This window comes from Strix aluco, chromosome 7 (assembly GCF_031877795.1).
Source record: "Strix aluco isolate bStrAlu1 chromosome 7, bStrAlu1.hap1, whole genome shotgun sequence".
In the NCBI taxonomy this organism is placed as follows: domain Eukaryota; kingdom Metazoa; phylum Chordata; class Aves; order Strigiformes; family Strigidae; genus Strix; species Strix aluco.
Genome location: NC_133937.1, coordinates 5,338,798 through 5,365,273, shown reverse-complemented (window position 1 = coordinate 5,365,273; position 26,476 = coordinate 5,338,798). Strand labels below are relative to the sequence as shown.

Here is a 26,476-nt window from a genome sequence, read left to right as displayed (position 1 = left end):
AATTTTCTCCAAAGAGGGACAGTTTTACAAGATTCAGTTGAGAGTGTTAAATGTAACACTTTGTGTGTCATTTACACAAGTCAGCCAACTCTCATAATTTATTATGTTTTACTGAAACTGCACATTTAACTCAAGGCCTAGATTCATGTGAACACAAAATAAAGGCAACTATCATTTAAAGAAAAAAATGTTTCTTCTTAGTCCTGCTAGGAAATAAAGGCTCCTAAATTCAAACTATAAAAGTTAGACATTGCAAATTGTCTGTTTCTAGGTTTCAGTGGCTCAGGATACTTGCACGTATGTTTTAGGTGTCTCTTTACAAGTCTGTGTTCATTGCAACCTGGCAAAAGCCTAGAGGCCTGGAACGGTCCTGCTATAGGGTTTCACCTTCCAAGGAAGGCCTGACACAGAACAATGGAACTCAACTGTTCCCTCAAGCTCCAGCTCCAAACCCTCAGACCTCAGTGGTCTTAGAAATGCGTTGGCTATTCTTACATAACTGTCAGCCACCCAAGGGTTTCCAGGTGGACAATTTATAAGCGGTCCACGTGTCTTTGTGTCACCGCCCAAAACTGTGCTCAAGTACAGAGTGTTCCAAAGGACATGGTCTTACCCTTCGTGAGCCCAGACTGATAACCTTCATTTTGGCATCAAATAAGTTTGGTTTAAAGAAGCATCTTGGATTTGCTAATAGGTAGCAGGGGCACCCCCACTGAATCCAAAGGCTGAGTGCAGTCTGAGCTCTGTATTCAGTCAATGTCTATAATCACCCCTCTCTTTCCTCCGAGTAAATAAGTTCTTTTGCTAGTGAGACCACACTGTAATTTATTTTTGCTGTGTCTTGTTTGGGTTTTCTGCATTTTGCATGGCTTCAGAATATAATTTTCTTTCCAGCATAATTTCCAGCAGATTTAAAACACATGTTTTGACAAAGAGATCAAACAGAAACTCCAAAACATAATTTAGTATTGATGCCAATTAACTTCATTCCTGAGACACAGGAATTTTGCTATTATATTTGGAGCAGCTATTAGAACAGAGGTCAAATAGCATGAGACCTCCAGTGATGTGAATATTTGCATAGGACACACATTAATTACACCATTCACATTTATCTTGCTTGCTGTCAAACCCATGTAAAATAATAACAAACACACCTATTCTTCATCTTCTCTTGAACATTTTCCTTATACAGCTCTCTGTAGGTAAGTAACAATTTCCATATTTTCTCAGCTTACAGAAGAATCATCCTACTTAAAAAAAAAAAGAGCTATCAAAAATTCTTAACTAAAGAATTGTTTTTAACATTTCAGTCAAGAAAGAGAGTTTTTAAAAAGACCCTCCTTCAATAAAAGACTGGAAAATGTCTAGAGTTCTCAGAAACCACTGTACCAAGTACTTAGTACTAAGTACTACTTCAGTAGAATTAAATGCAAGAATTGTTTCTGTAGTCTAAAACCAGGACCATTTTGATTTAGTCTTCAAGAATATTTTAAATGTGTGACTCCCAGTAATATAATGGATTCTTTTTTTATGTTTCTTCAATGACAATAACAGAACAAGGCGTCTGGAAAAGCAGGGAAGGCATATTTTATATCTTGTATAGATAAGGGGAATTTTTCCCTCTAACAAACTGTCCTTAATAAATGGGCAAAATTCAAAACATAGAGCACTTAAAAGTTTTCTGTTAATGTTTTCTGTGTAAAATGACTTTATACAAATTACATAAAAGACTCAGGTGGTAACATGTCATTTATTGCATGGATCTCTAGGTCATTAAACAACCTTAAGCGGCAAAAAGCTTTCATCCATGAACAGAATATATATCTAAGATACTGCCCCTTTACTCATCCTGGAAATGTCATCTATTCAGGAGGTGAAGATGTTGTGTAATCATTCAGGATTTATAAATATCCAAGAGTTCACTCAAAGCTTCAAATTGCCTGCTGGATGACTGGAAATCTCAGTCCTATCCATCATGCGTGTGCTGTGAGGCAAATGCATGTAAGAAGCACATGAAGACCAATATACAGCATATGTGCATAGATTTCTGTCCAAGGGTGTGAGGGGGAAACCAGCCAGAAAACAACAGCTGTGGTTCAATCCCTTCAGGAACAGTTAGATCAAATACCCTTACTTGAAGGGGTATTACCAAATTTGAACTTTGATGTGTTGTTATAATTTGGTTTCCTTTGGCTTTGAATAGCAAAAATGTTCTTGCATTTCATAAGATCTTCCTAAAACAAATTACTAGTATGGATTTCAAATAGTCTGTTTTCTGTAAAGAAAATAAATCTGCGGCAGATCCATTAGTGTAGAAGTAAACAACTCTGCTCCTTGTTCTCAAATCAATTTAAAAAAAAAGGAAAAAAACACACCAAAAAACCCCTTTGTACTAAAAGCCCCAACAAGTCTTTTCTGGCATTAACACCTGAGAAATACTTGTTTCTCCACCCGCAAACATGATCTCTGATTGTCTCCACTTCTGTGTCTGTACTTTAAGACGCTCCCCTTGGCTATAATGTGATACACTGAAGGCACTACTTTTCCTTACCCTGCTCTTCGCACATTTGCTATTTACATAATCATAAAATTCATAATCATTTGGTATAATCATGCATTTTGCCTTCATGTATATGAAGGTACACTATGGGATAAAGGCAGCATCTCATCAGGCATAATGCAATTTACGGGAGTCTTACCCAGACACACAAAGCCACACAGACATCAGCAAAACTTGGGGTATAAGCACATTAACCAATCAACAGTTTAAACAAAGATTATTACGATGTTAAACTACTGAGTTGAATGGGGGGATACAAAGTAGGATAATAAGAACCATTTAATATGTTGATGTTTTTAAAATGTTCCTCATTATCTAAAACACTGCAAATAGCACAAGCATAAACGCTAAATGAAGTTTGATTTTTTTTTATATCCACAATAACAAAAAAACATACAGGAGAGAAAGAAGATATATACAGATAATATCATCAGTAACATTGAACCCTATGCACTTAAATGCAAGGAAAAAACACTAACATGTAGTATCAAATTTTCCATATCAATCCAGCCTTTTACTGTCTAGAGTGGTGATTACAGAGGGATGTTACCACAACAGGCCTGCATGCAGCTAAGGGACCATCTCTGTTTCTACAGCTGGTCCATAAATACTGTTGTTCCTATCATTTCACATTGAAATTAATGATAAATTCTATATTGGTTTTCATAACACAGAACTGAGCAGTCATAGCTGTCTGACAGTGACCACAAACTACCCTAACTCCCAATTGCTAACGAGCAATTGAAGATAAGGATTCAAAACCTTTTCAGAAGTTGTATTAAGTGGTAAAGAGAATTTAATGAATGTTGAAGTACAACAAAATAACTGATTTCTTTTAAAATTATAGAAACACCTTGTGCTTTCTAATCCTGCCTGTTCTCTACATTCCCCAAGTCAGGTCCCAGAGAAAAGCCCTAAAAGACAAATTTCATACACCTACTTTAAGATCTTTTTTATCCAGCAATATTTTTGGTGCTGAATAAAGTGAAAGGATTATTAAGAGTTCTTCTTGATTGATAACTCATACAAGCAAAACTAGGGGCATGAAGCACAATCATCAACATCACTCCGGCTATTTAAAAAAAGAAAAAAAAAGAAGCGTTGACAAAAGCTGTGACTATAGGAGGGAAACTAGGGTAAAATTCCTAGCGTGAACATGCTCTGTAAAAAGGATGAAAAGGAAAAATACTATTTTTGTCCATTGCAGTATACGTATAAAGTCAGGTTAATTTCCCTTATACTACTGCTGACACCATTAACTATTGCTAGGGTTAAAAAACAAAAAAACAAAAAAAAACCAAACAAACAAAAAAAAAAAAACAAAAAAAAAAAAACAAAAAAAAAACAGTGAATGAAATTACATGTAAAAGTGATATGTAATAGTAGACAGAATGAGTAAAAACAGGGAAAAAAAATTAAGGTAACACCACTGTAAAATTACGGCGGTGCCTCCCAGTCGCTGCGGCCCTGCAGCAGTCACCACCCTCGCCCTGAGCGGCGGCGGCGCGACGCGGCGGCGCCCATTGGTCCCACGCGGGGCTGGGGGCGGGAACTTCCGGCGCCGCAGCGCTCGCTAGGGAGCGCGGCCCGGCAGTGCACCTACCACTAGCAGCGATGGCCGAGTGGTTAAGGCGTTGGACTTGAAATCCAATGGGGTCTCCCCGCGCAGGTTCGAACCCTGCTCGCTGCGGCCCGCTGGGGGTCACTTTTTTTTCACAGTTCATACCGTGCAGTTTTACTCCTCGCGGCTTCTCTCACGCTTAAGCGTGCCCCTTGCAGCAGCGAGGGGGATTTAGTATTTATCGTATTACAACATTGTAGGTCGTGCCTCCACACTCTTCCCCTAGTTCTGTCAAGAAATAAAATTAATAGCAAGGCAGCGATAGGTGCCCGGGGGAGTTTCCAGCATTGCATCTAAACGCTTGCGATACACAGCACTTGGTGGAGATGGGAGAAGGGCACATCGGGATCAGTGCTGTTTTCACTGCTCACCTTCTAGGTCCTCTGTAGACAGGGCAGGCACTGTCCAAGTGCAAAACTCGGGATTAATCCAACGCATTACGCACAGAGAGGGTCCTGATTTGCCCAAAGGGCTACTGTCCTGCCCCCACGTCCTAAAGCTAATAGAAAATAAATGAAATCTTGTCAGCAGCGGGCTATTCTATATTGAATGCATTTGCTCAGTCAAACCTTCCCATTCATGAATCACAGAATCATCTGGGTTGGAAAAGACCTCGAAGATCATCTAGTTCAACTATTAACCTCACACTGACCGTTCCCAACTACACCAGATCCCTCAGCGCTGTGTCAACCCGACTCTTAAACCCCTCCAGGGATGGGGACTCCACGACCTCCCTGGGCAGCCCATTCCAACACCCAACAATCCGTTCTGTAAAGAAATGCTTCCTAACATCCAGTCTAAACCTTATCTGGTGCAGCTTGAGGTGATTTCCGCTTGTCCTGTCTTGTTACTTGGTTAAAGAGACTCATCCCCAGCTCTCTGCACCCTCCTTTCAGGTAGTTGTAGAGGGCGATGAGGTCTCCCCTCAGCCTCCTCTTCTCCAGACTAAACCACCCCAGTTCCCTCAGCCACTCCTCATCAGACCTGCCCTCCAGACCCTTCACCAGCTCTGTTGCCCTTCTCTGGACACACTCGAGTCATTCAATGTCCTTTTTGTAGTGAGGGGCCCAAAACTGAACCCAGTCATCGAGGTGCGGCCTCACCAGTGCCGAGTACAGGGGTAAGATCCCTTCCCTGTCCCTGCTGGCCACGCTATTTCTGATACAAGCCAGGATGCCATTGGCCTTCTTGGCCACCTGGGCACACTGCTGGCTCCTGTTCAGCCGGCTGTCAATCAACACCCCCAGGTCCCTCTCTGACTGACAGCTCAGAAGGTCTGATTAACCTCCAAAAGCGCCACTGAGGGGGTCCCAAGTCACCTTTTCCTGTCCTTCATGGCCTGCTGCACAGGCACCAAACGCACACACACGATCTGGCAATGAGGGGAAAAAAAACCCACAGAAGTTATTACGCAACTAATAACTAGGAAAGACGTAAGAACAAGGCACTTCCCCCTACATACAAACACACCACCCACCCCCTCTTTCTGACTGGCTTAAACTGACCTTTCACCACTCAGATATGTCAATCCTCTCCTATGTGTGACCCCAGCGTTGAGTGAAGAGCTGAAAAATTTGCAGTCAGGTAAGAGAAGGCTGGAAATAAGAAAAAGGCCATTTTCACAGAGGCCAAAATAGAGTAGGAACAACCACTTTTCATTCTTACCCCTCTTAAAGACAGGGCAAAAACCCAACCAAACACACATACAAACCCGTTCTTTCTAGCATCATGTTCTGTTAGGGCAGCTTAATTTAATCAGAAAATGGAGGTGGGGAAGAAGAAGAAACATTGAAATATCCCTGCTCAGAACAAAATTGAAGAAAGAGGGGACAAACAATTGTTTAAGCTGGCAGCAAAACAAACATTTCGAAGTGTTCCCTAACAAGGTTTCCAGGGATTTCAGGTTTGGGTGTTTGTTTCTGTTAGGGCACATGCAAGTGTTAGAGGTTACACTTTACAGGGAATCTTGAACTGGTAAATAACTGACAATGGTACCGTGTAAATGTACATGACCATAACATCAGGCATTTTCCTTAATTTCTCACATGTGAAGGTATGTGCCAAGGGATACTGAAATCAGACAGCTTATCTCAGATGTTGCAGAACAGACAGTTTTTAAATTCAAGAGTACCGACTTAAGCATCTTTTGCTAAGGTGCAGTACACGTGCTACTTTCATCTTAGCGTATTTGTATTCTAACAGCAGCTTAAAATTGTGTGCTTAGAGCACTACAAGTTAGTCACTCTGAAAAATATCAACATTTTTAGTTTCAGATAAATTAAAAAAATATAACTTCTTTTCCACATATAAGGCTTTATTTTGTTTAATCAGTCAGGAATCAAAACTCTTTTTTGTTCTTTTATAACTTGAAGATCCCACCCATCCCTGTAATCTGGAACAGATGAGAGAAACTCCATTTCGTGTTACGCAGTTTTGGGTATCATTCCAAATTACTAAAAGGACAGTATTAAAAGAGTCAAAATACTAAACACAATGGGCAAGCTTTCAACTAAGTCCTTTTCCACTGCATCGCTGAAGACAGTTTTTCAGTTTTTTAACTGATCACTTTAAGTGTCTTATTTCCAAAAGACATATTTCATTGCTTTAATAGATCTGAAGACAAAACACCAACCCAATAAATATTTATTAGGAAGTCTGCAACTTCAATATGTCCTTTTCCCTGGGACCTTGCTCAGGATGTATATGCAAATGACCAACAGGAAAAGATGTGGTTATTTTAAATTTTATATTGAAAAATAAAAATAAGAGGGCAGTCTGTCAGAAAAACAACAAAAATCTCTAAGGAAGTATTTGCATTTGGTGAACCTTTTCTCCTTGAAACTGATTTTCCCTAAAATTTGCAGTTAAAAAGAGCTGCAACAAACACCCAAGTTGTTTCCCACCCTCACCCTTCAACAAGATTTCATAGAACGCTTTGGATTGGAAAGGACCCTAAAGATCATCTAGTCCAACCCCCTGCCATGGGCAGGGACACCTTCCACTAGACCAGGCTGCCCAAAGCCCCGTCCAACCTGGCCTTGAACACTGCCAGGGAGGGGGCAGCCACAGCTGCTCTGGGCAACCTGTGCCAGTGCCTCACCACCCTCACAGGAAAGAATTTCTTCCTCATATCTAATCTAAATCTGCCCTCTTTCAGTTTAAAACCGTTACCCCTCATCCTACCCCTACACCCCCTGATCAAGAGTCCCTCCCCAGCTTTCCTGTAGCCCCTTTAAGTACTGGGAGGCCGCTCTAAGGTCTCCCCAGAGCCTTCTCTTCTCCAGCTGAACACCCCCAACTCTCTCAGCCTGTCCTCACAGGGGAGGTGCTCCAGCCCCCCAAGAATCTTCGTGGCTTCCTCTGCACCCACTCGAGCAGGTCCATGTCCTGATGTTGGTGCCCCAGAGCTGGACACAGCACTGCAGGGGGGGTCTCATGAGAGGGGAGTAGAGGGGGAGAATCCCCTCCCTCACCCTGCTGGCCACACTGCTCTTGATGCAGCCCAGGACACGGTTGGCTTTCTGGGCTGTGAGCGCATGTTGCTGGCTCACAGTCAGTTTTCCATCCACTAATACCCCAAGTCCTTCTCCTTGGGGCTGCTCTAAATCCACTCATTGCCCAGCCTGTATTTGTGCTTGGGATTGCCCCGACCCATGTGTTTTGTATTTATGAAAATGTTCCCATCAAGGCGCTAAAGGGGAAGAACCACATGGTTTTAATTGCAGTTATTTTTTTGTAATTACAGAAGAAAGTAAGGACCGCCAAACAGCCTACTAAAGCTATATATGCATCAGCAGCACTAGTGTTCTGGATTCGGTGCTCTCCTCTTGATTACTATCACTTTTCATCTCCATTTTGTGGCAAAGAGTTAAAGCGCTACTGTTCTGACCTGCTTCCCTTTTCAAACCTCAACTCTAAGAGTGAGAAAGAGCAAGACAGTAATGAATCTGGTGCTGGAGTCCAGACCCCATCTCCTTAAAAAAGCCATCTGCCTTTGGTGCCAAGAGTCCTGCGATAATTTTGGAGAAGCACTTTTGACAAAGCAGCAAGCAAATCATTTTGTCCAAAGCACTGAGAACCACATCGGACATCAAGACCAGAAACCTTCTGAACATTGGCAGCAAATTTCATTTTCTAGAAGTAACCCCTCTCCCTTACTGCCCCACTAGAAGAAGGGAGCAAGAGCAAGCCACTCTGAAGATGGAAGAGAGAGGATAGAAAATTAATTTTCTTCAGTATCCATCACCTGTGACAGGTTATGATATCCATCAGGGACCTAAAACATGTAAATGTTCCCAGTCTATATTGTGCACCACTGTAATGACTCAGACACAAGCTTTTCAAAGCTGGGACAAACAGAGCACATGAAGTCTCATCTTCATTACCATGGCAGGGAGAAGAGACTAATATAGCGAAGGTGAAAGAACAAATACACGCAGTGCCTACCATCGGGGGGAGGCTTGGCAACTCTGATGACAGCGGGATGAGCATGTACACTGGGCTGCAATAAAAATGCCCAGCATAAACTAACTGATAAATATCACCCCATCTGACAGTGCCAGAGGCTGACATCTTACTGAGTTGCTTTATCTTTTGCTGGGTAATTTCATCAGCTTTACAACAGCTTCACTGCTTACCTTCCCAGCAGTCTCATCTCTCATTGCAGGATATGAAAGTGTAAGATAGCAATGTTCGTGCTCAGGAAATTAAAGCTATCCAGTATCTGTTTTAATCATCAGGATACTTGCTTCTATTACAGAACATATAAACTGTCTTTTGCTTTTTTTTCCCCTTCTCTCATTCAAAGACAAAAACAAGCATTCAGGAAACGACCTTACCTATCATTCAGCATTACTCAGCCTGAGATTTTAAATCATATACTACCTGTAATCATCATCAAAACTTTAACTCTTACATTGCCATTTGGGAAATGTTGGCAAAACAACTTGACAAATACTTGCAAAACAAAAAGTTTGTGAAGAACTAGAACATTCTCAATCTTATATGTTCAGCACTTGCACAAGAATAGGCATGACAGCAGTAATTAAAGATATATTAATTTTATATAATTCAAGACCCCCCCCCCCCCAAGCTGTTCAGCTTCATTGTAAACAGCTGGCTAAAGAGTTGCTTAATTCCAGATACTGCAAAACTGGTTGATACAGTTTCAGAGACCTTAAAACACACTATTAAACAACATGCCTTAGTCTCTGTATTTTATTATCATCATCATCATCTACCTGCAACCCCATCTACTACCTCATAACTTCCAGTTCAAATCTCATCAGCCCTCATAAGTCCAGTTATGGCCAAGTTAAATCATTCCTTTTGACTAGACTCCAGAGGATCTGGGCTCACTTCACAGGTCTGATATTTTCATTGCAAGCTAAGCTAAGCCATTTAGAGTGGTAGCTAACAAACCACTCAAGCATGGTAATGCTCAATCCCTGTGCAGTGGAAGCACACATCGGCTCAGACCCCTCAGATATCCAGAAGCTTCAGGACCCTTTGTTACCTACCTAAACAACTCACAGGAAGTGCTAAAGAAGAAAATAAGACCTTACCATCCTTTGCAGGTAGCTACCCTCTCCCCCAGCTTGAGATTCACAGACCCTAATTCTAATAAATAGTATCTGGGTTTGTTGCAGTTGTTCCCCAACCCCACAACTGTCCTTTTGCAGCTGTGTCTACTTTGCAAAGAAAGTTAAGTACTCTGTTGGCTACTGAAAAAACAGGTGTACCTGACTTTGTTGCCTCTTAATCACATCTTCACAGAGCTTGAGATCTACCTTACAACCCTCACTCCAATGTTAATTTTTTTGTGTTCTTACCAGTGCAGAGGCCAAGGCACATCATTGTTGATAGTCATGTGGGACATTCGCTGGATCTTTTCATGCAACTAGCAAAAAAAGATGGAAAAATACTATATATTTAAAACAAAAAGATAAGCAGTTTATGCTTGGGGGGTGGGCCCTGAATGATCTAACACTGAATAATTTGTCAGGTGCTTATTTCTTTCCTTTCTAAGATGAGGGAGAACTGGGCTGCCCACTTACTCCAGTTAACTGCTCTTACTGGCCAACTGGTCAGGTCCCAGCGATGCTGTCCCAAAAGCAAACCAGGCTGCACAGCTTCCTCTTGCTTTCCAGTACTCCTGGGTTTGCTTTGCTAGGAATGGGTTAATTCAACTCTATTTGTGAAAAACAGAAAATTAGACCATTTCAAGTTAAATATATACATATATAGGAAAAGAGTCTGTATCAGGGTACTAGAGTGCCAGATAATAATCCGTCCCCTTCACTAGGGCAAATACAATTTTACAGTACTAATCTCTAGCACGTATGTTGCAAAATACAAGTTTTGCCATCAGCTTTTGCTGGGCTGAGTCTTCCAAGTATCTGCAACTGTTCATCCAGAACAAATATCTAAAGGTGCTTTGCCAGAACAAAACATGTAATAATTGGCTAATAATGACATCAGTTTTAATGACATGAAAAATGAGTTTGCTGTTCAAAGTCTACCGTATACTCACTTCTCAAGGGAAGCCAGCTGGTTAGGTGCTAAATCATCCATCCAACTACCCTCTTTTACCTTTACGAGCAAGTGAAACAGGAAGAGGAGAATCTGAGCTGCCATCTGATTCAAAGTACTCCAGCTGGTTGCATTTCCATCTTTTTTTTTTAAAGAGAGAAAAATTACTATGTATCCTTTGCATGAACTAGGGTTTCTTCTCTTAATGGCTGTTTGAAGTGCTTTACAGTCCCTCCCTATAAAATGGATTGAAAGTCTTTCTTGAGCAAAGCTCTTTATATGAAGAAAAGCAGTATATGCACTAGAAGAATATTTGTAATTACATTTATCAGATATTATAGAGAATTATTAATCTCACCTCTAGAATGTTTTTAGCTGCAAAATATGCAAGGGAAAAGCATGTAGAATAAAAAAAAATTTCAGATAAGCTGGATGATGTGCTGTAAAAATAGCTATTGCTACTGCTGCCATCAAATCTAGGATCAATGTAGCTGTATCAGCAGAACACCAGTACTCTGAGCTTTTATAAACTGGTACAAACACAACCAGCATTAACACTGGTATCAGCCCCTGTAAAGAAAACTGGCACCAGAATAAATATACTAATGAGGTTAATAAGATATACATATTATGCAGGTTCCATTGGCAGACACTTGTGTTACAATTTATAGCAAATAGGCACCAAACAGGAGAAGCACAGTAGGTCAGACAGCACATCACACCCCTGCAGAGTAGAGCCAAACGTGTCACTCCAGGGAGAGACAGATATCGTAATATTGTTTCCATGTTGGGAGAAGACTGTAGTTTTCAGATTAGACTTTCCATAGAGATGCCCAAGATTGGACTCCCTTAAGCTTTTACCCACTGAGGGGACAAATAACAAGAAATTCAAAAGGGATCTCTGTGATGGATAGAGGATTTCAATTCAAAAAAATGAACACAACCCCTTTCTGTATGCATGCAGTTTTATTCGTTGCTGACGGAATTACTTGCTTGCACAAAAACACAATGACAATAGCTGGCATATTAGCCTGGTTTACAAAGAAGAAAACAAATACAAAATAAACACAATGTAGACTTTGAAAAGTTGCCCAAAATATCAAAAACCTTTCATGTGAGATTCTGTACACATTAATGCTGACTGGCCTGATTCTTCATTCCTCACCATACAAAACCCTGATTAAGACCAGTCTACCAGGCCAGAGCAGGGCAGGAAATTACTATTAAGCCACAGGACAATGCTGGCACACATACAGGGGATATCAGTTGCCCACCAATAAATCTTAAGAAGAAAGTTGCTAACTGGAGAAGTGAAGTTCTGGAACTGCCTTCCGAAATAAATAGCTGGTGCAAAAAATGTACTTGTTAAGATAGAGAGCAAGTGATTTTTAAGAGTGCTTGATCTACGACACTGACCTTCTAGGATAATAAGAGGGTTCTTACTTCATCTATATCGTAAGATCACAATTCTCCAACAAGTTTGTAATAGTATCGTGCATGCATGCATTACAAATCACTGCAGTAAGTACAATGCAATGGAGAAATGAACCAGAGTACACAGTTCAGAAATAAGCACAGTTTTGCTTAAAGTTCATTGTCGTACAGCTTTGGGAAGATCATCACTGAACAGGATGATATGCTGGAGTCTAACATTGACTTTTGGTTCTACCAAGAGTACATTCTCTATAAGATCACGGTATTGAGAAAAATATTATTCACTACACAATATTTAAGGATACAAGAAACCATATATAAGATGTTAGGTAACTTCACGGTATCACTTTATGTTAATACTGAAAAGGGCTTGACTTATTAAAGTTTGCTCATTAAACAAAAATACCTCCATCTGTAATGCTCACAGCATGTGTGTTAAATCAGTATTAAGACATTTATTCGAACGTTCACATCACAATGAATGAATACAAAATACAAATAACTTATAACTGCTGACAAAAAAAATACTGAACTGTTGAACAGATGATCTCATGCTCTTGCGTATTTTGCATTTCAGATCTCATAGTTTCTGAATTTCCTCAGAAGCTCTGATGGAGCATCCCCTGACCAGCGGAAACGCAAGTGCCAGTAATTTGCCTCTGAAAATCCTGGCAAAAAAAGAGAAAGGGGAGTAAATCATTATAAACATGTATAAAACTAAGTTGTCTGAAACAACACTTGATAATCTTCCCCCAAAAAAGTAAAAAAAATGGTCACTTCCAGTGCTCTTGACTAGAAGGGACAACCTCTGTAATCTTGGCACTGTTTGAACAAGAACTCAAGCAAACACCAAATTTCAAGATATACATCAGCTGGGAAGAGTCCAAAGGAGAACAGCGAGAACAACGGCAGTCCAGAAAAGAGGACTTACAAAGAAAAACTGAACAAATGCATTTGCTTAATCTAAAGAAGAAGAGATAGAGGGTGACACGATAAATCTCCAAGTACGTGAAAGGCAGCAGTGCAGAGGGAAGGCACAGATGGTCCTTTCCACATACAAGGGAGTAATGGAGTTTTTCAGACCCTGCGCTATGTTTTTATCATCTGTGGGCTGTTACTACTAAAATGTGATCTTCCTATATCAGGAAGCTGAAACCTGTTACCAGACTTAGTGTCAAAACCTCTTCTTCAGGCTGAAATAGCTACGTGGAGTTGTAGTCCATAATTCTTACAGACCAGCAGACAGGAACTGAAAATATCCCAGTTTAAAAGTGGAATCCAATATAATAAAAATTTTCCTGGACCAAAACAAAAGCATTATCAACATCCTAACATCAAGTTTGAACACTGAAGTGCATACAGGCCCTGTCAAATAAATATATTCTAATATTAACATTTATTAATATAAATATAGGCCCACAGGATAAATTAAGTAGAAATTTGATTTTTCCATTCAAATCTATGGAAATTAAATTAAAACATAAAAAAATTATGAGACAGAAGATGCCTGCAAAGAAAGCTCACCATTACAAGGAACGAGATGATGTTTTCTTTACTGTGAAATATTACTGTTCTACAAAGGATACAGTGATGAATTAATTACCAAAACCCAGCAAATAGTATCGTGTTGTAGAGCTCAGTTTTTAAATATAACGTTTTCAGTTACGCCTCACAAACATTTGTTTGTAGAATTTTCTTATCTATTTTCTTCATTCCACAAATGTTTGGGATTAAATTAGGTTTTGCCTCCCTCACAGTTCAACTTAATTTCCTGTTTGATCAAGCTGGGAAGAAATGACAGGACTTTGTTTTCTGGAAACATAAGCCTAAAATCATGAAAACCCTGAAGGATCAAGCAGAACAGAGGGTGGATGTTGTGGTAAGTAAACTTTGATTCAGGCATACCAACCTAAACAACAGACAGGAGATACTAGCTGGCCAGATGACAGCTTTTGAAATACACATTTATTCTGGTGCATGTACTTTTTTTTAAAAAACCTGTTAAAATACAAAAGAAGCCTTCAAGTCTCAATGTTTAGTCCTCATTAACTCATCAGATGCAAACTGTGCAGAAGTACTGAATGCTGGATTAAACAAAAGAGAATACCTGAATATTTTATTTAAAAGTTTTTAAAGCTATTTTTTAGAAAATAACTGCAAATAACTGCCTTTTGTTTTTATAGAGCAGCAAAATGGAACTTTCCATTTTGGTTTAAGATTTTTTTTTTCTTCTTTCTCTCCAGTTTTCGGTTTTACTAGCAAACAGGCAAGTAAACAGGGAGTAGGGAGGAAGAAAGGTCTGAAAGCTTCAAAATTAAATAAATAATAAACAACATAAACCCCAAAACAAAACCCCAACCCAAAACCACATTAAAAGAGCTACCCGTTAAACGTATTATTCTGGAGAAGAATTTCTCATGACTAAAAGCCTCCATTTCAGGCCAATCCCTAGATACTGCAATTTTCTGTAACTGCTGGTTTCACTTACTTGGGGAGTCTGGACTCTTTGAAGACTGTGGTTTCACATCAGGAATTGCAACATCTTCTTGCTCCCTGTTCCCATCTGACAACCCGCCTTCATTGTTTTCAGTCTGTTGGGTCCAAATCTCATTAGTTTTGTTGTTGCTGTTATTCAAGTCGGGAGCTTCCAGCATTTGGTCCTTCTTACTTTGGACAGCCCAGTGCATTGACTAAAGAAATGCAAAAATAACAAAAAAAAGAGAACTAATTCCTATGCTTTAAAAGATTTTTAATGAACTTTTCTTTCTTATATTGTATATGGTATAATAAATGGATAAACAAAGCACATATTAGAGAGAAGCTTGCAGGCCAAGGGGATGGGGGAAAGCACAGTTACATGTTGCAAAGAGCATTTGAGAGGATAGTTCATGTCAGGTCAGGATGAAGAACAAAATGTACAAGTGCATCAAATAATCCTAAGTGTCTTTTGTCCAGTTTCTTCTGTCACGACCTCAGATACTTTTTTAAGAGGGCTTGAGTGACTTAGAAAATGTCCATTTTCAAAGGTGTCTTTGACTTCAAGGTGCCCTTTGAAAGCAAAACAATTTGGAAAGATTTACTACTAAAGTCTGTGGAATGACTTCTGTTTGGAACTGAACTAAGCTTGATGGGATACTTCCAGCAAACATTTAAACTCAGGTGTAATGCTAGTTGAAGAGGCTCTCAATCTTTTCTCGTGAGCAGAATTGAGGTGAGCAAAACTGGCAAGGGAAACATTTATTCACCTGCCTTAAAATATGACCATATAGACTTTTAACTATCATTTACCCTAATAAGGCAGGGAAAAAAAAAAAAATCAAACATTATGGAATTAGGATCTGCTAGGAACATTCTACCAAATTATTTCACTAGCAAAATTAGCAGGGGAAACAACCTTCAGAGCATCTGTCTGCCAAAAATCACCCCACTTGCCTGGCAGGGCCCCTCCAAAGAGGCTCCGTGAAGCCCAGGGTTCCAAGGAACCTATCTTCTAGGTTTCTCAATGAGCTCTTTATTTAATCAGATAGCATGAAAACCTATCTGATAAGTAATATACCAAAAGGAGAATGTATTATACAAAGCTCGGAGCTTTAACCTAACTTTGAAAATAAATAAAAGATTCCTGCAGAAGCAAAGTGTGCTGAAGCATTTGAGAATAGCCCTTAAGTTAGTTAAACGTCATACAATACACGTAAAAGGAGCAACTTGATAAATTCACTCTAAAACTACTAGCCTAAAACCCTTCTGTGAATGGGCTTCTATAGCCCTTCAATTTTTCCTGAATTTCCTTAACATCCTTAGTGCAGGAATCACTCAGCACTATTCCCATCCCCAAAACCCACTCCTGCAGAAGTGTCGTAACTCATCCCCTCAATCACTGCAACACTTTCTCCTTACCAGCCCTACCTCCCCCTCCTCCCGATGGCCCAAACTTAAGACACCACCAACCATTTTCACAGAACTGCTCAGGGCCTCCCATTGCTGGAACGGAATGGTAATTTTGCTTCGTCGCCAGTAATCGTAACGTGCTCGACTCTCTTCATTAGTAAGAATCTCCTTAGCTTGCTGCAGCTTCTGGAAATTCTCCACTAAAACACAAACCAAAAAGATACTAAAGCCAATACTTGTTTTCAAAGAAATTAATTCAGATGTGAAAGGGGAGCTGCCAACAATGGCTTAGAGCAAACAGAGTCGAGGAGACAGAAGGAGAACTAAGTGACAAAGGTACGTGGTTGTTCTGCTCGCAGCTGTGCACAGCTTTAGCTGGCTTCAGGATCACAGCACCTTTGGTGGACAAATGATACCTTTTCAAAGGAGGACTAAAAATACTCATTTGTCTACCAGCTTCAAAATCTCCTCAATTTAAGTTCAGAGAAATTTACAGAGTACAGCAGGCAAAAGGCACGAGTCGCCCCCTGCAGACAACCTTAAAAGGGGAAATTTGAAATGAGATTAATGCTTAGAAGGAACACACATCCTGAACAGCAAGGAAGTCAGAGCAAAGCACAACACCAAGAAAACATGAGCAGGGGAAAAAAAAAGACAAGCAAAAATTGACAAGCAAGAAGAGGAGTCTAAATATAGTTCAAATTAATTAACTTGTGCATTTTATTAGGTATGTTTTCTACATGCTAAAATGTTGTCTTGAATATCAGACTTCATGAATGACAGCTCCTATTTTTCCCTACAGGGTAATTTTTCATTAAATGGTTACTAAGGATGCAGCTGCATGTTACTATTTGTAGAAGGGTTATAAAGATTTAGATTTTATCTATGAGTCACCTATGTTACAGTGATCTAGTAGTATTATTATTCATTTATTCCAGTTTACAAATTAGAGAGATTTCTTTTGAAATACACTAAGCCCAAACACTAATCAAAACTGATAACTGTAAATCAAACAACAAGTTGAGGGGGCAGTTCTATTAGATTTCCTTTTTCTAGTGTTACTAGTTTTCAACAAATAAAACGTCTATTTTAATTACTCTTTATTGAGCTTTAAGCTGATGAAATAAAAAAAAAGAAACTTTCACCACTACTGTAAAAGGTATTTAAAGTAAATACAGCATGTTCAGGTAAATGGAGCATAAAATATTTCTTCTTGACAAACAAAGCTGCTCCAACATTTGGCACTTGGCCTCCCTTTCTGGGTTACTTAGTTTCAATTATTTGGGGGTGGGTGGATGGACTGGGGGGTGGTGCAGACATAACAGGATAGCACTGGGATAGTCTCTTGTTTCCCTGCTGCAAATGCCAAGAATTTTCTGCAGACAAAGTTCATTCCACTGGTTTCACTGGTACTTGTACTATCATTTAATATAAATTAAATATTAGTGAACAGGTCATTGTTAATAGATGGTAGATTGTCTCTTAAACACCAAATCTCAGGGAATCTCAAAGTGAAAAAACCCACGTATTTCACCTTTCAAAACCTCCTCCTTGTCAACTCTGCAATTCTAGGCTAGGATGGCCCAACAAGGAGGCAAGCCAAGCTCTGCTGAGAGCTCTGAGGTGGCGGAGCGTGAGTCTCATTTAACTTCTGCTGTATTCCCTGCTCTGCTATCTCGGTGGAGGGTGTGGATGAGGTCAAACTCACCCAAGCAGGTAGGCCACAGTGCTCAGTTTCTGCGTGTGTTGTTCACTTTAAACTAATAGGAAGAACCCAAAGGAAAAGTTTTGTGCATTAATCAAAATGAGAGCATATTTAATTATTCTACAACAAATTTTTGATGGGAACCATAACTGTAACCAGAACAACCTTGATTCTAAGAATATAAACTATTCAGACATCAGTGACCACTGGTTAGATCTATCTTGTGGTTATGAATGGGTAAGATTGTCTCCAGATAACTCAGGTGCTGCTTGGTCCTTCACAGGTATGAACTGCATGCTGTCATAAACACAGATGTTAGCTGCTCTTCTGCAAACAGATGGTTACTCATGTCGTGCTGGCTTCTCTTTAATTCCAGTCATTAAATTACATTAAAAGAAGCTAAAGTACATTTAATGTGTTCCTGATGGGCTTGTTCATGGAAGCAAATTAACTAGTTGACGCAAGTATGGCACTTGAATGCCACTGACCGTGGAAGCAGGCCAACTTCATAGGTCTAGACAGGGATACACTCCACAAATAATTTCTGGATTAAAAGATTTTCTACCGTAGAAAACAAAAAAATTTAAAGTCCTAGGAAAAAACAAAATCCCAAAGTGTCTTCCTGCTCTATCACCTAGGAGTGTGCAAGTGTTAGAAAAGAATATTAAAGCTTGCTATTTAAAGACAATATGCTCAATATAAATGACAATTCAAATATATTGGGAGAAGAGATATTTAATAAAGTTTTAAGGCTGAATTTAATATCTTAGTCATGTTAATATAAGAAAAAAATAGATCATTTTTAAACAGGGAAGAATACATACCTGCTTTGGGGTTTCCAGGATGTTTGTCAGGATGACATTCAAGGGCTTTAATCTTAAATTCTGCAAGAATTTGTTCAACCTAAACAGAATGTTGAGACTTAAAGTGAGTAAATACATACACAAAGAAGAGATTTGCAAACTTGCTTTTTGAAAGGGGTTGGAACAGAAAAGAATGCTGAAAGGGTTTTTTCCTACTCATTTTCACAAGCTTTAGTACAAGCAAAATAGGTAACAACCACCATCTGTCAGTGACACTGCTTATCTAATTTCATTTCCCATGCACCCCTCCTTATACTTGTTTTTGTGAAGCTCAGTCATCCAATGTGGCAAGTTGGCTTTGAATGTGTAAAGGTCATGTGTGCAAACCCCCTTCCTCACATTTGACCATGGAGGCAAAATGCATCTCTTCAGTTGCTCTTCGCTTTGTTTAATCAACTCTTAACTTTTAATGAAGTCTTACTGCAGGAAGCAAAGACCTTCTGTATTGCTGAAGATCAATTTGTGGGATTGGGTGGCTTTCTCCATATCCTCACCATAGGAGATTTAGCCAGTACCACATGACTTTTCCATCTTGGATACCCCAAAGCTAGATAACTAGCAGTTCACATTCCTCCTGTCTAGTTAATTTTCTGTGCAAAAACACTGGCTTGCAATAGAATACATTTATAATCAATATTAGAATACTGGCATGTATTAGTTTATTAGTTAATTACAAATTCCTGCACAGTTTATAGTACCATAAAGTATTACAACCACTGGATGAACAAAGACGTACTAACAGTTATCAAAATACAAGAAACCACTGGAGTGGCATCAGCTTAGATTTTCACATGTTCACATTTTTCAAAGTATCTTTCTTATTATAACTCAGAAGCCAAAACTTCTTCATATCATTCCAGTACAGCTTAAGCTTTCATAACAATTTGCCTTAAGATATCAATTAGCTACTATTCTTTCCTATGCTAGAAAGGCTGTTTATATAAATTCGTCATCCTTCAAACCCTGATATCTAGATACAATTTAAATGATTTATTTCAAAATTAAGGCTCATATTTTTTCTTTAGAATAAAATTACAGTTCCCTCAACTAGCTGGCCAAATTTTGTTGTCATATGCTGGGAAAAATGTGGTCTACAGTGGTATTTTAAGAATTCCACAACTTTTTGCTTTTCTCAGTAACCTCTTCCAGAGGGGCAGATATAAGGTGGTATATTTCCTGTCAGTAAGACACTTAAAAAATATATACATCGTACAGAGAACTTGTTGAAAATGCTTATTATATAGCTAGCTACCATCTCTAAAACTCAGTTATATAAAGGGGAAATGCAAAGTTAAAATACATACAGTAACAGAGGGGTAGCGTGGAAGTCTTCAGTTTAAATAAAAAAAATCAGTAGAAGGAAAAGTTTATAGAAAGTTTATACAAAATATATTAAATTTATATAAAATATCCAGTGAGATGTTTTGCCACAAAAGTATCTAATAGCCACTACATATGCATAACCCTGTTCTTGGAAGAAGGATGTAGATTAAATCTCTCCTCTTCCTCTCAAGTCTGAAGATGAACTAGGTGTCCATGAGCTCAAATCTCCAAGAAGCCAAGAATGAACATGGGTGTTTACTTGAATACAGATAAAATCTGTAGAAACCAAGACGGTTTGTGTTTAAATTTAACCAGGTCAGATCAAGACCAGAATATTCAGCAGCTTAGATGAAGAAAGTACTGCAGCTGGGAATGTGCTGTATATGTCTAAAGAAGCCTCTGCTGCTACAAATACTGCACTGCACATGCAAAGTAATGTGATTGCAAAACACCTGTAATGCTTCAAATTTCTGCTCAATGTTAGAAGTAGTGTGCACCATCCTATCTTGAGGGAAGGCAGTCGTGGTCCTCCATCAACTTATGATCTCAGTTCCTACTCCCATGTCAAAAATAATCTAGGAATATTTACAGCTTCTCTCAACAAATAATACTCGACAGATTATTTTTCAGGACCCATTAGCATTTATTTCATTTTTTTCATTTCGTTTTTAAGCAGTTTGAAAAATCATTCTCATATGTGCTTGAACTAGTCATTAATTGCTAAGTCCTTGAGGAATTAGTGTGAGGTAGAAAATGAGAAATAGCACCTGCGAAACCAGCCTGCACAGAAACTTTAACACCCACCGCCCTCTGCTGGGATGACTTTTTAAGAGTTCTCAGGAAAAGCTTTACATTCCCTTCTGTAACAGACCGACGGTGCTTACTAGTATGCTTTGTGACAGAAAAGGCAGAGGTATTTTCCCAGCATTTGACCACTAGGACAGATGAGAGCATCTGATTAAATTTACTGAGCAAAATACAGCTTTTACCCACACTGAATACATCCTTCATTACAGCGGAGTAATCAAAACTCCTTTTCCAAAATTGAAGCATGACTCCAGTTAATAGGAAGACTAGATTAAAAGGTATCAGCATACCACTAACTCAGACTATCCAGAAAATGTTATATGGACACCAATAGGAAGAAAAATACGTGTTTTAGCTACAAATCATTCAACAATTGCTTAGCTAGATCTCATTATAAAGTAGGTATCTGGTACCAAAACAAATTAGTAGAAGTAGTATTTGAATGTCATTAAAATTAGCATTTAAAAATCATTAATATGATGAATGAAAAAGACATATTTTGTTTTTCCTCCCAATCAATGAACAGTTTTTAAAAAAAATTTAAAAATATGTATAAAACCTGAGAAACTCAATAGCATTATCAGTGACCTACAGCTGTGAACATTCATTGTATTAGTTGCCTATAAATAGATTTTTCATGTTTTAAAACTGAAAATATATTCCAAAATATAATTTGAATGTTGTCAAGTTTATGCAGTTGGCTCACGATTCATAACCATATCACATGTTGAACTCAACTAATGAATAAACTGTATCACGTTGAACTAAACTAGTGAATAAACCATTATTTCAGCTGGATCTATAATACAGTCCTGCTTTATAAAACATTTTTAATACAAGCCTTATTCTAGGATCTTAACATCGGTGTACAGATCAGAAAATTGAGCTTTACAGAGGAAGATACTAAAAGTAGCAAGACAGAAGGTTCACAGTGCATTTCAAACAGTCCTGCCTGCAGAGATAAACAACTTCAACCCCCCCGCTGCAGCTACAGAAGCACATTCAAACTGTTACGACCCCGGCGGGGAGGTGGGGAAGGCTCTTACCGTGGACAGTTCGTCGCATCCTAGCAAGTTGTAGTAATCTTCCAAGTCATCCGGTCTGCAGTCCAGAATTGCGTCCATCTGGACTCGTCCAGCGGGCTTGTTCAAGCCGAGGCACGGAGGGTGTTAAAACAGACTATCAATACAAAGCTCGGCTTAAAAGTAGCCCAGGGAAACGGGCAATTTCCACTCAGGTCTACAGCTCTCGCCAGTGCTTTTTAATACTGGCAGCTGACACACATGAATTTTCTCGAGTTCCCTGCCAGCCATTGGCCCCTGCAGGATGCCAATCCGGTTGCACAAACCTGCTCAGGGCAATGCTCCCTGGGATTTGTAGTCGCCAAAGTCACTTCAACATTAAACCCAACTGAAATCTAGCTGCATTTGAGATTTAAATCACGCCATCACGTGTACAGCCACTGAAAACCAGGCACATACTTAAAGGCTTGAGTCTACATATACTAAAATATATTCTCTGCTTAATTTTTAATCGCAACTTTTGCTACAGGGGGGTTATATGGGTAACTATAGAAAAGAGAAAGGATTACTTCCAAAATAACGAATACAGGGCTGCAGACTTCTGAAAATGAAGTACCGACCTTGTCAAAACCTCTCAGAGTTGTGTCAATCACTTCAACAGAAAGGGGTGAACCTTTACTCTTTGAAGGCTACCTAGGGTACATACAGACTACCCTTCAAAAACAAACAGCTGTCGTACACCAATTGCACGTCTGACGAAATTAAGACTATGGAAAGACAACATGAAATACTTACTGTCTACTAGCAAATTAAATAGAGACTCTTTCTCATGCTAAATTATTTTCAAATTGTGTCTTGAAGGTCTATATCGTGTGCAAAACACATTCCTTGTAAAACTCATTTTACATTGCAGTGGAATACCTTTGATTTCAAACAGTGGTTAGTGATCAAAGCCTCACTCCAACAAAGACTGCAGACCTGTTTAACTGTAGTGTCTCCGCCAATCTATTGATTTAAAAAGATGACTTCCTACATGTAATACTAACCACTTGCCAAAGTCTCTCCTCTGGAGCCAAAAGGAGCTCTATTTTTACTTTTCCCATCCCTGCAAGAGCACGGTAATCCAAGATGTTTCATGTCATTAAATATTGCTGATTCTTTAAACTAACACGTGCCCATTCAGAGCTGTTTATAAAATACTGAATATATAATTCCTGCATTGACAAGTGCTTTATTTTATTATTGTATTATTATTAATCTTCTGACATTATCTACATATAATGTTAGTCTTCCACTGCTTTCTCTTCAAGGCTGTATTGTCTGAAATTTCCTATTTTTGCTGTATGTTCAGATAGCCTATTAAGATTATAAAACATATAAAATACATGCAGAGAAGAAGCAATAATATTAAACAGCAAAGCACAAGCCTCAGTCAATTTAAATCTGTTAGAAAACACTACTACCATATTTGTCAGAGTAAACAGAACAACAGATACACTTTTTCAACACAGTGGAAGAATTAGCAATTACAAATCTCTCCCTCTCCCCCATTCATAACTTAATAATAAACCAGAAAAGTCCAGGAAAGAAAAGAAAGCCTTTTAGCAAGAGATCATGTCAATATTTAAATAGATTGTACTTTGGGGGAGGATAAACAAACAACTGTCCCTCTTCTCCAGGGCACTCCTGACATACTGTTCTTGTCCAAGTATTTCTTGCATATTTGCGTTAGGGGAAAGGGAAGGCTCTTTAACCCTTTTCCCCTCCAGCCTGCAGTGGCTGTTCCTGTGCTGCAAGGAGAACTGCGGGTCCAGGAGCCGGATTCAGATGACCAAACCCCAAGATTTGCAAGCTGCTCAGACCAAACAAACAAGGGCTTTGATCCAAACTGCAGCAGCAACCATACCTGAGCTCCCCGCACCCCCCACCCCCCCGAGGTTTCCAGTGCTTGGGACACAAGGGGCCCCATAGCACAGTCCGAAGGTTGGCGTGTGGAGGACTGAAAATACTGGTACTGAATAATAACTCAGACTTTTACTGCTCCTACAGACTTCAGTGGGACAACTCACAGAGGAAAGCATCACCAAAAAAAAAGGAGAGCAAGAGGACCTCTATATAATATGCAGAGGAAAAAAAAGATTGCCTTCAGGACATAAACTTTATTTGAAAGAGAACCACAGCACCCGAGATGGCACAGCTTCTGTGTCTACACATTTTGGCTAGTGTTGCTCAGAACGCACAAACAGTGAGAAAGTGAGAAAATCTCGTATTTGTCCTCTGTACTCAAACACAAAAAACCCCATTTCTATTAATTCCTAACACATTATCAACAATTTTGCTTATTTAGAGACGAATGAAACTAAATTCTAGTTCAGTATAACAGGAAGTTTAGCATCACTTTGTAAAACTCATAAATGGCCCTTTAAATAAAACAGCAATATCTGGAAATCTCTATTTGAATTTATTCCCATAAAATACATCAAATCTTCCACTACCAGTTCTTCTCAACTGACTTTAGTTGTTTTGCTTCCTGAGGGCAGAGTACACATTTTCAAGTTCAGGGCACAAGGTAACTCAAATGAGTTTTGCATTTCATGCTCCATCCTTGTCCCCACACATGCTCAGAGTTGGAAATACAAGAGGACCTAAGCACTACCAAACTGACTTCCCAGTTTAGGGGTAACTACTGCAACGTCATCATTAACACGTATAAACACTTGCAGTATCAGAGTCAGCTTTAGGATCCTTGAATCATTTCCTCACCGATACCTTTGCAAAAAGCTTTAGATCACACACCTGTATCATTTACACATTTTCTTCCTTAGGATGCAGTCTTCACATAAATAAGCACCAAAACAACACTACTGAAGTCACACCTCTCCTTTATATGCTGACAAAAGCATCTTGCGTGTGCTTTGTAAGAAACGTGAATCTTGCCTCAGCTTCAATAAGGAAGAAGAATGCTGGCATACAAATTTGCACATAATAATAAAAAAGTTCTAAAAAGTGACATGTACATCTTTTGGGGGGTTGCTAATACCCAAAGGAACCAGAAAAAAAATAATTCCCCCCTACAAATATATATACCACCTATAAAGTCAGTTACCTATACACTAATCCATTTTGAAGACAAAAAACACGTATCAAAAATTTTAACCCAAAATTTTTTAAAAGCTGCTGTTATCAAGGCCTGCATGCCTGCCTAGTCCTGGTCTTGCCACCAAACCTAGGGATTCAGTTGTATTAAATTCACTAGAACTATTCTGCAAATAGTTTATGATGTTAAGCAGTAACATTAGACAAAACAGTATTTAAATTTATATCCATGAAGTTTAGATCAAAATTCTGTGTTGGTAGAAGTCCTGGGAAAGTGGTCAAGCTCTACCCAGACAAGACTTCCAGGTAGAAAGAGACACTACATCTAAGAAAGCCCACGCATGGTACCTCTGTATTTACTATACAGTGATGGTCCGCAATTCGGCATCGAGGTCGGTCGCTAAGGATTGCCCACAATTTACACAACGGAAGCCATCACTGGAAAACCACACGTCACCAGAGCTACTAGCTGTGCACATCCCACCAGGGAACGCTGATGTGGAAAAGAATGAATTTGTGGCTGTCCCAAGTACAAATCCCAACTCTTGAATTTTACCATCAGGTCTCTCATACGCTACGCAGGCTCCGTTCTTAAAAGAGCCGTTGTTCGGACAGGTGCTGAACACCCCCAAAACCTCCCTGGAGTTCAGGAGTTCAAGCACCGCGGTAACACATTTAAGCACCCCTACCAACAGCTCAACATGCAGGTGCCAAACCCTCCCCAGGCAGCCAGCAGGCACGCCAACATCCCGGGCAGAAGCTGTAACCCTGTGGATACTTCTGACCCTCAGCTCTGCATTTAGGGAAAACGAAGAGCCGCCTCGAAGCTCTCGGTAACGCCACCTGCCCGGTAAACGAGCTGCCACGGAGACTCGTCCGAGCTTTCCCTGGCGGGTTTCACCTCACCCGGCGCGGCACAGCTACATGGCAGCCCAACACAGTGCGTTTCCAACGGGAAGCCGGTGCCAGGAAGCACCGTGTGTCCCTCGGGAATATGCGTTCTCCACCTGACGCCCCGAATGCCACCACGGAGGGGCCCGAGGGTTTCTCACAGGGGCGAGAGGAGCACCGACTCCCGCGAAGCCACACAGGAGCCGCCATTTGGCGGGAGCGCGCGGCGGGGTGAGCCTCGGGGACACGGTCAGGCTCCCCCGGGACGGGGCTGCCCCTGCCCGCCGTGCGCAGTCGCCCCGCCCGCGCAGCCCGCGGTGAAGAGGAGGCCGCGGCGGGGCGCGGGCGGGCCCGACCCGGGGCTCTCCCCTCCTGGGCAAGGCTCGTGCGGGGACACGCGGCCACGTGACGAGAAACCACCACGGCGCGAGGGGCGCGCGCGCGCGCGCGCGAAGGCGGGTGAGGGGGCCGGGGGGGGGGGGAAGAGCCCTGCGGCGCGAGGGCGGGGCCGGCACGGGAGTCACGTGACGGATCAGCCCCGCCCTCCCGCCCCCTCCGCCGCCCGCCCTCACGTGACCCGGTTTGTTGTTGTTGCTGCCTCCGCGGGGCGGGTGCCCGCGTGGGCGGTGGCGCGGTCACGTGCCGGGTTTAAATCGCTCCCTGGGGGTGGGGGAGGGGGCTGTGGCGGAGGCGCTGTTGCGCGCTGCGCCGGGCGGGCGGGAGGGAGGGAGG

The 26,476-nt window shown here is 40.4% G+C and overlaps 1 protein-coding gene and 1 non-coding gene across 5 annotated transcripts; one reads left to right on the top strand and one right to left on the bottom strand.

Moving 5' to 3' along the window:
* Positions 1 to 4,171: 4,171 nt before the first annotated feature.
* On the top strand, positions 4,172 to 4,253 carry TRNAS-UGA (transfer RNA serine (anticodon UGA)). Its single transcript has one exon. It is a non-coding gene; the product is annotated as a tRNA-Ser (tRNA).
* Positions 4,254 to 11,662: 7,409 nt separating this feature from the next.
* Positions 11,663 to 26,088, bottom strand: DNAJC12 (DnaJ heat shock protein family (Hsp40) member C12). Of its 4 annotated transcripts, none has more exons than XM_074830308.1 (6): positions 25,697 to 26,088; positions 21,782 to 21,877; positions 18,567 to 18,645; positions 16,098 to 16,237; positions 14,638 to 14,839; positions 11,663 to 12,817 (listed from the first exon to the last, which is right to left on the bottom strand). In XM_074830308.1, the coding sequence occupies exons 2-6, from the start codon at positions 21,857 to 21,859 to the stop codon at positions 12,723 to 12,725; spliced, it is 594 nt and encodes a 197-aa protein (XP_074686409.1). In that variant the 5' UTR covers positions 21,860 to 21,877; positions 25,697 to 26,088; the 3' UTR covers positions 11,663 to 12,722. The 4 variants fall into 4 exon arrangements, with proteins under 4 accessions (XP_074686409.1, XP_074686407.1, XP_074686406.1 ...); XM_074830306.1 differs by having other exon boundaries at positions 21,782 to 21,914; positions 25,697 to 26,087; XM_074830305.1 differs by having other exon boundaries at positions 21,782 to 25,346; positions 25,697 to 26,086.
* Positions 26,089 to 26,476: the final 388 nt, after the last annotated feature.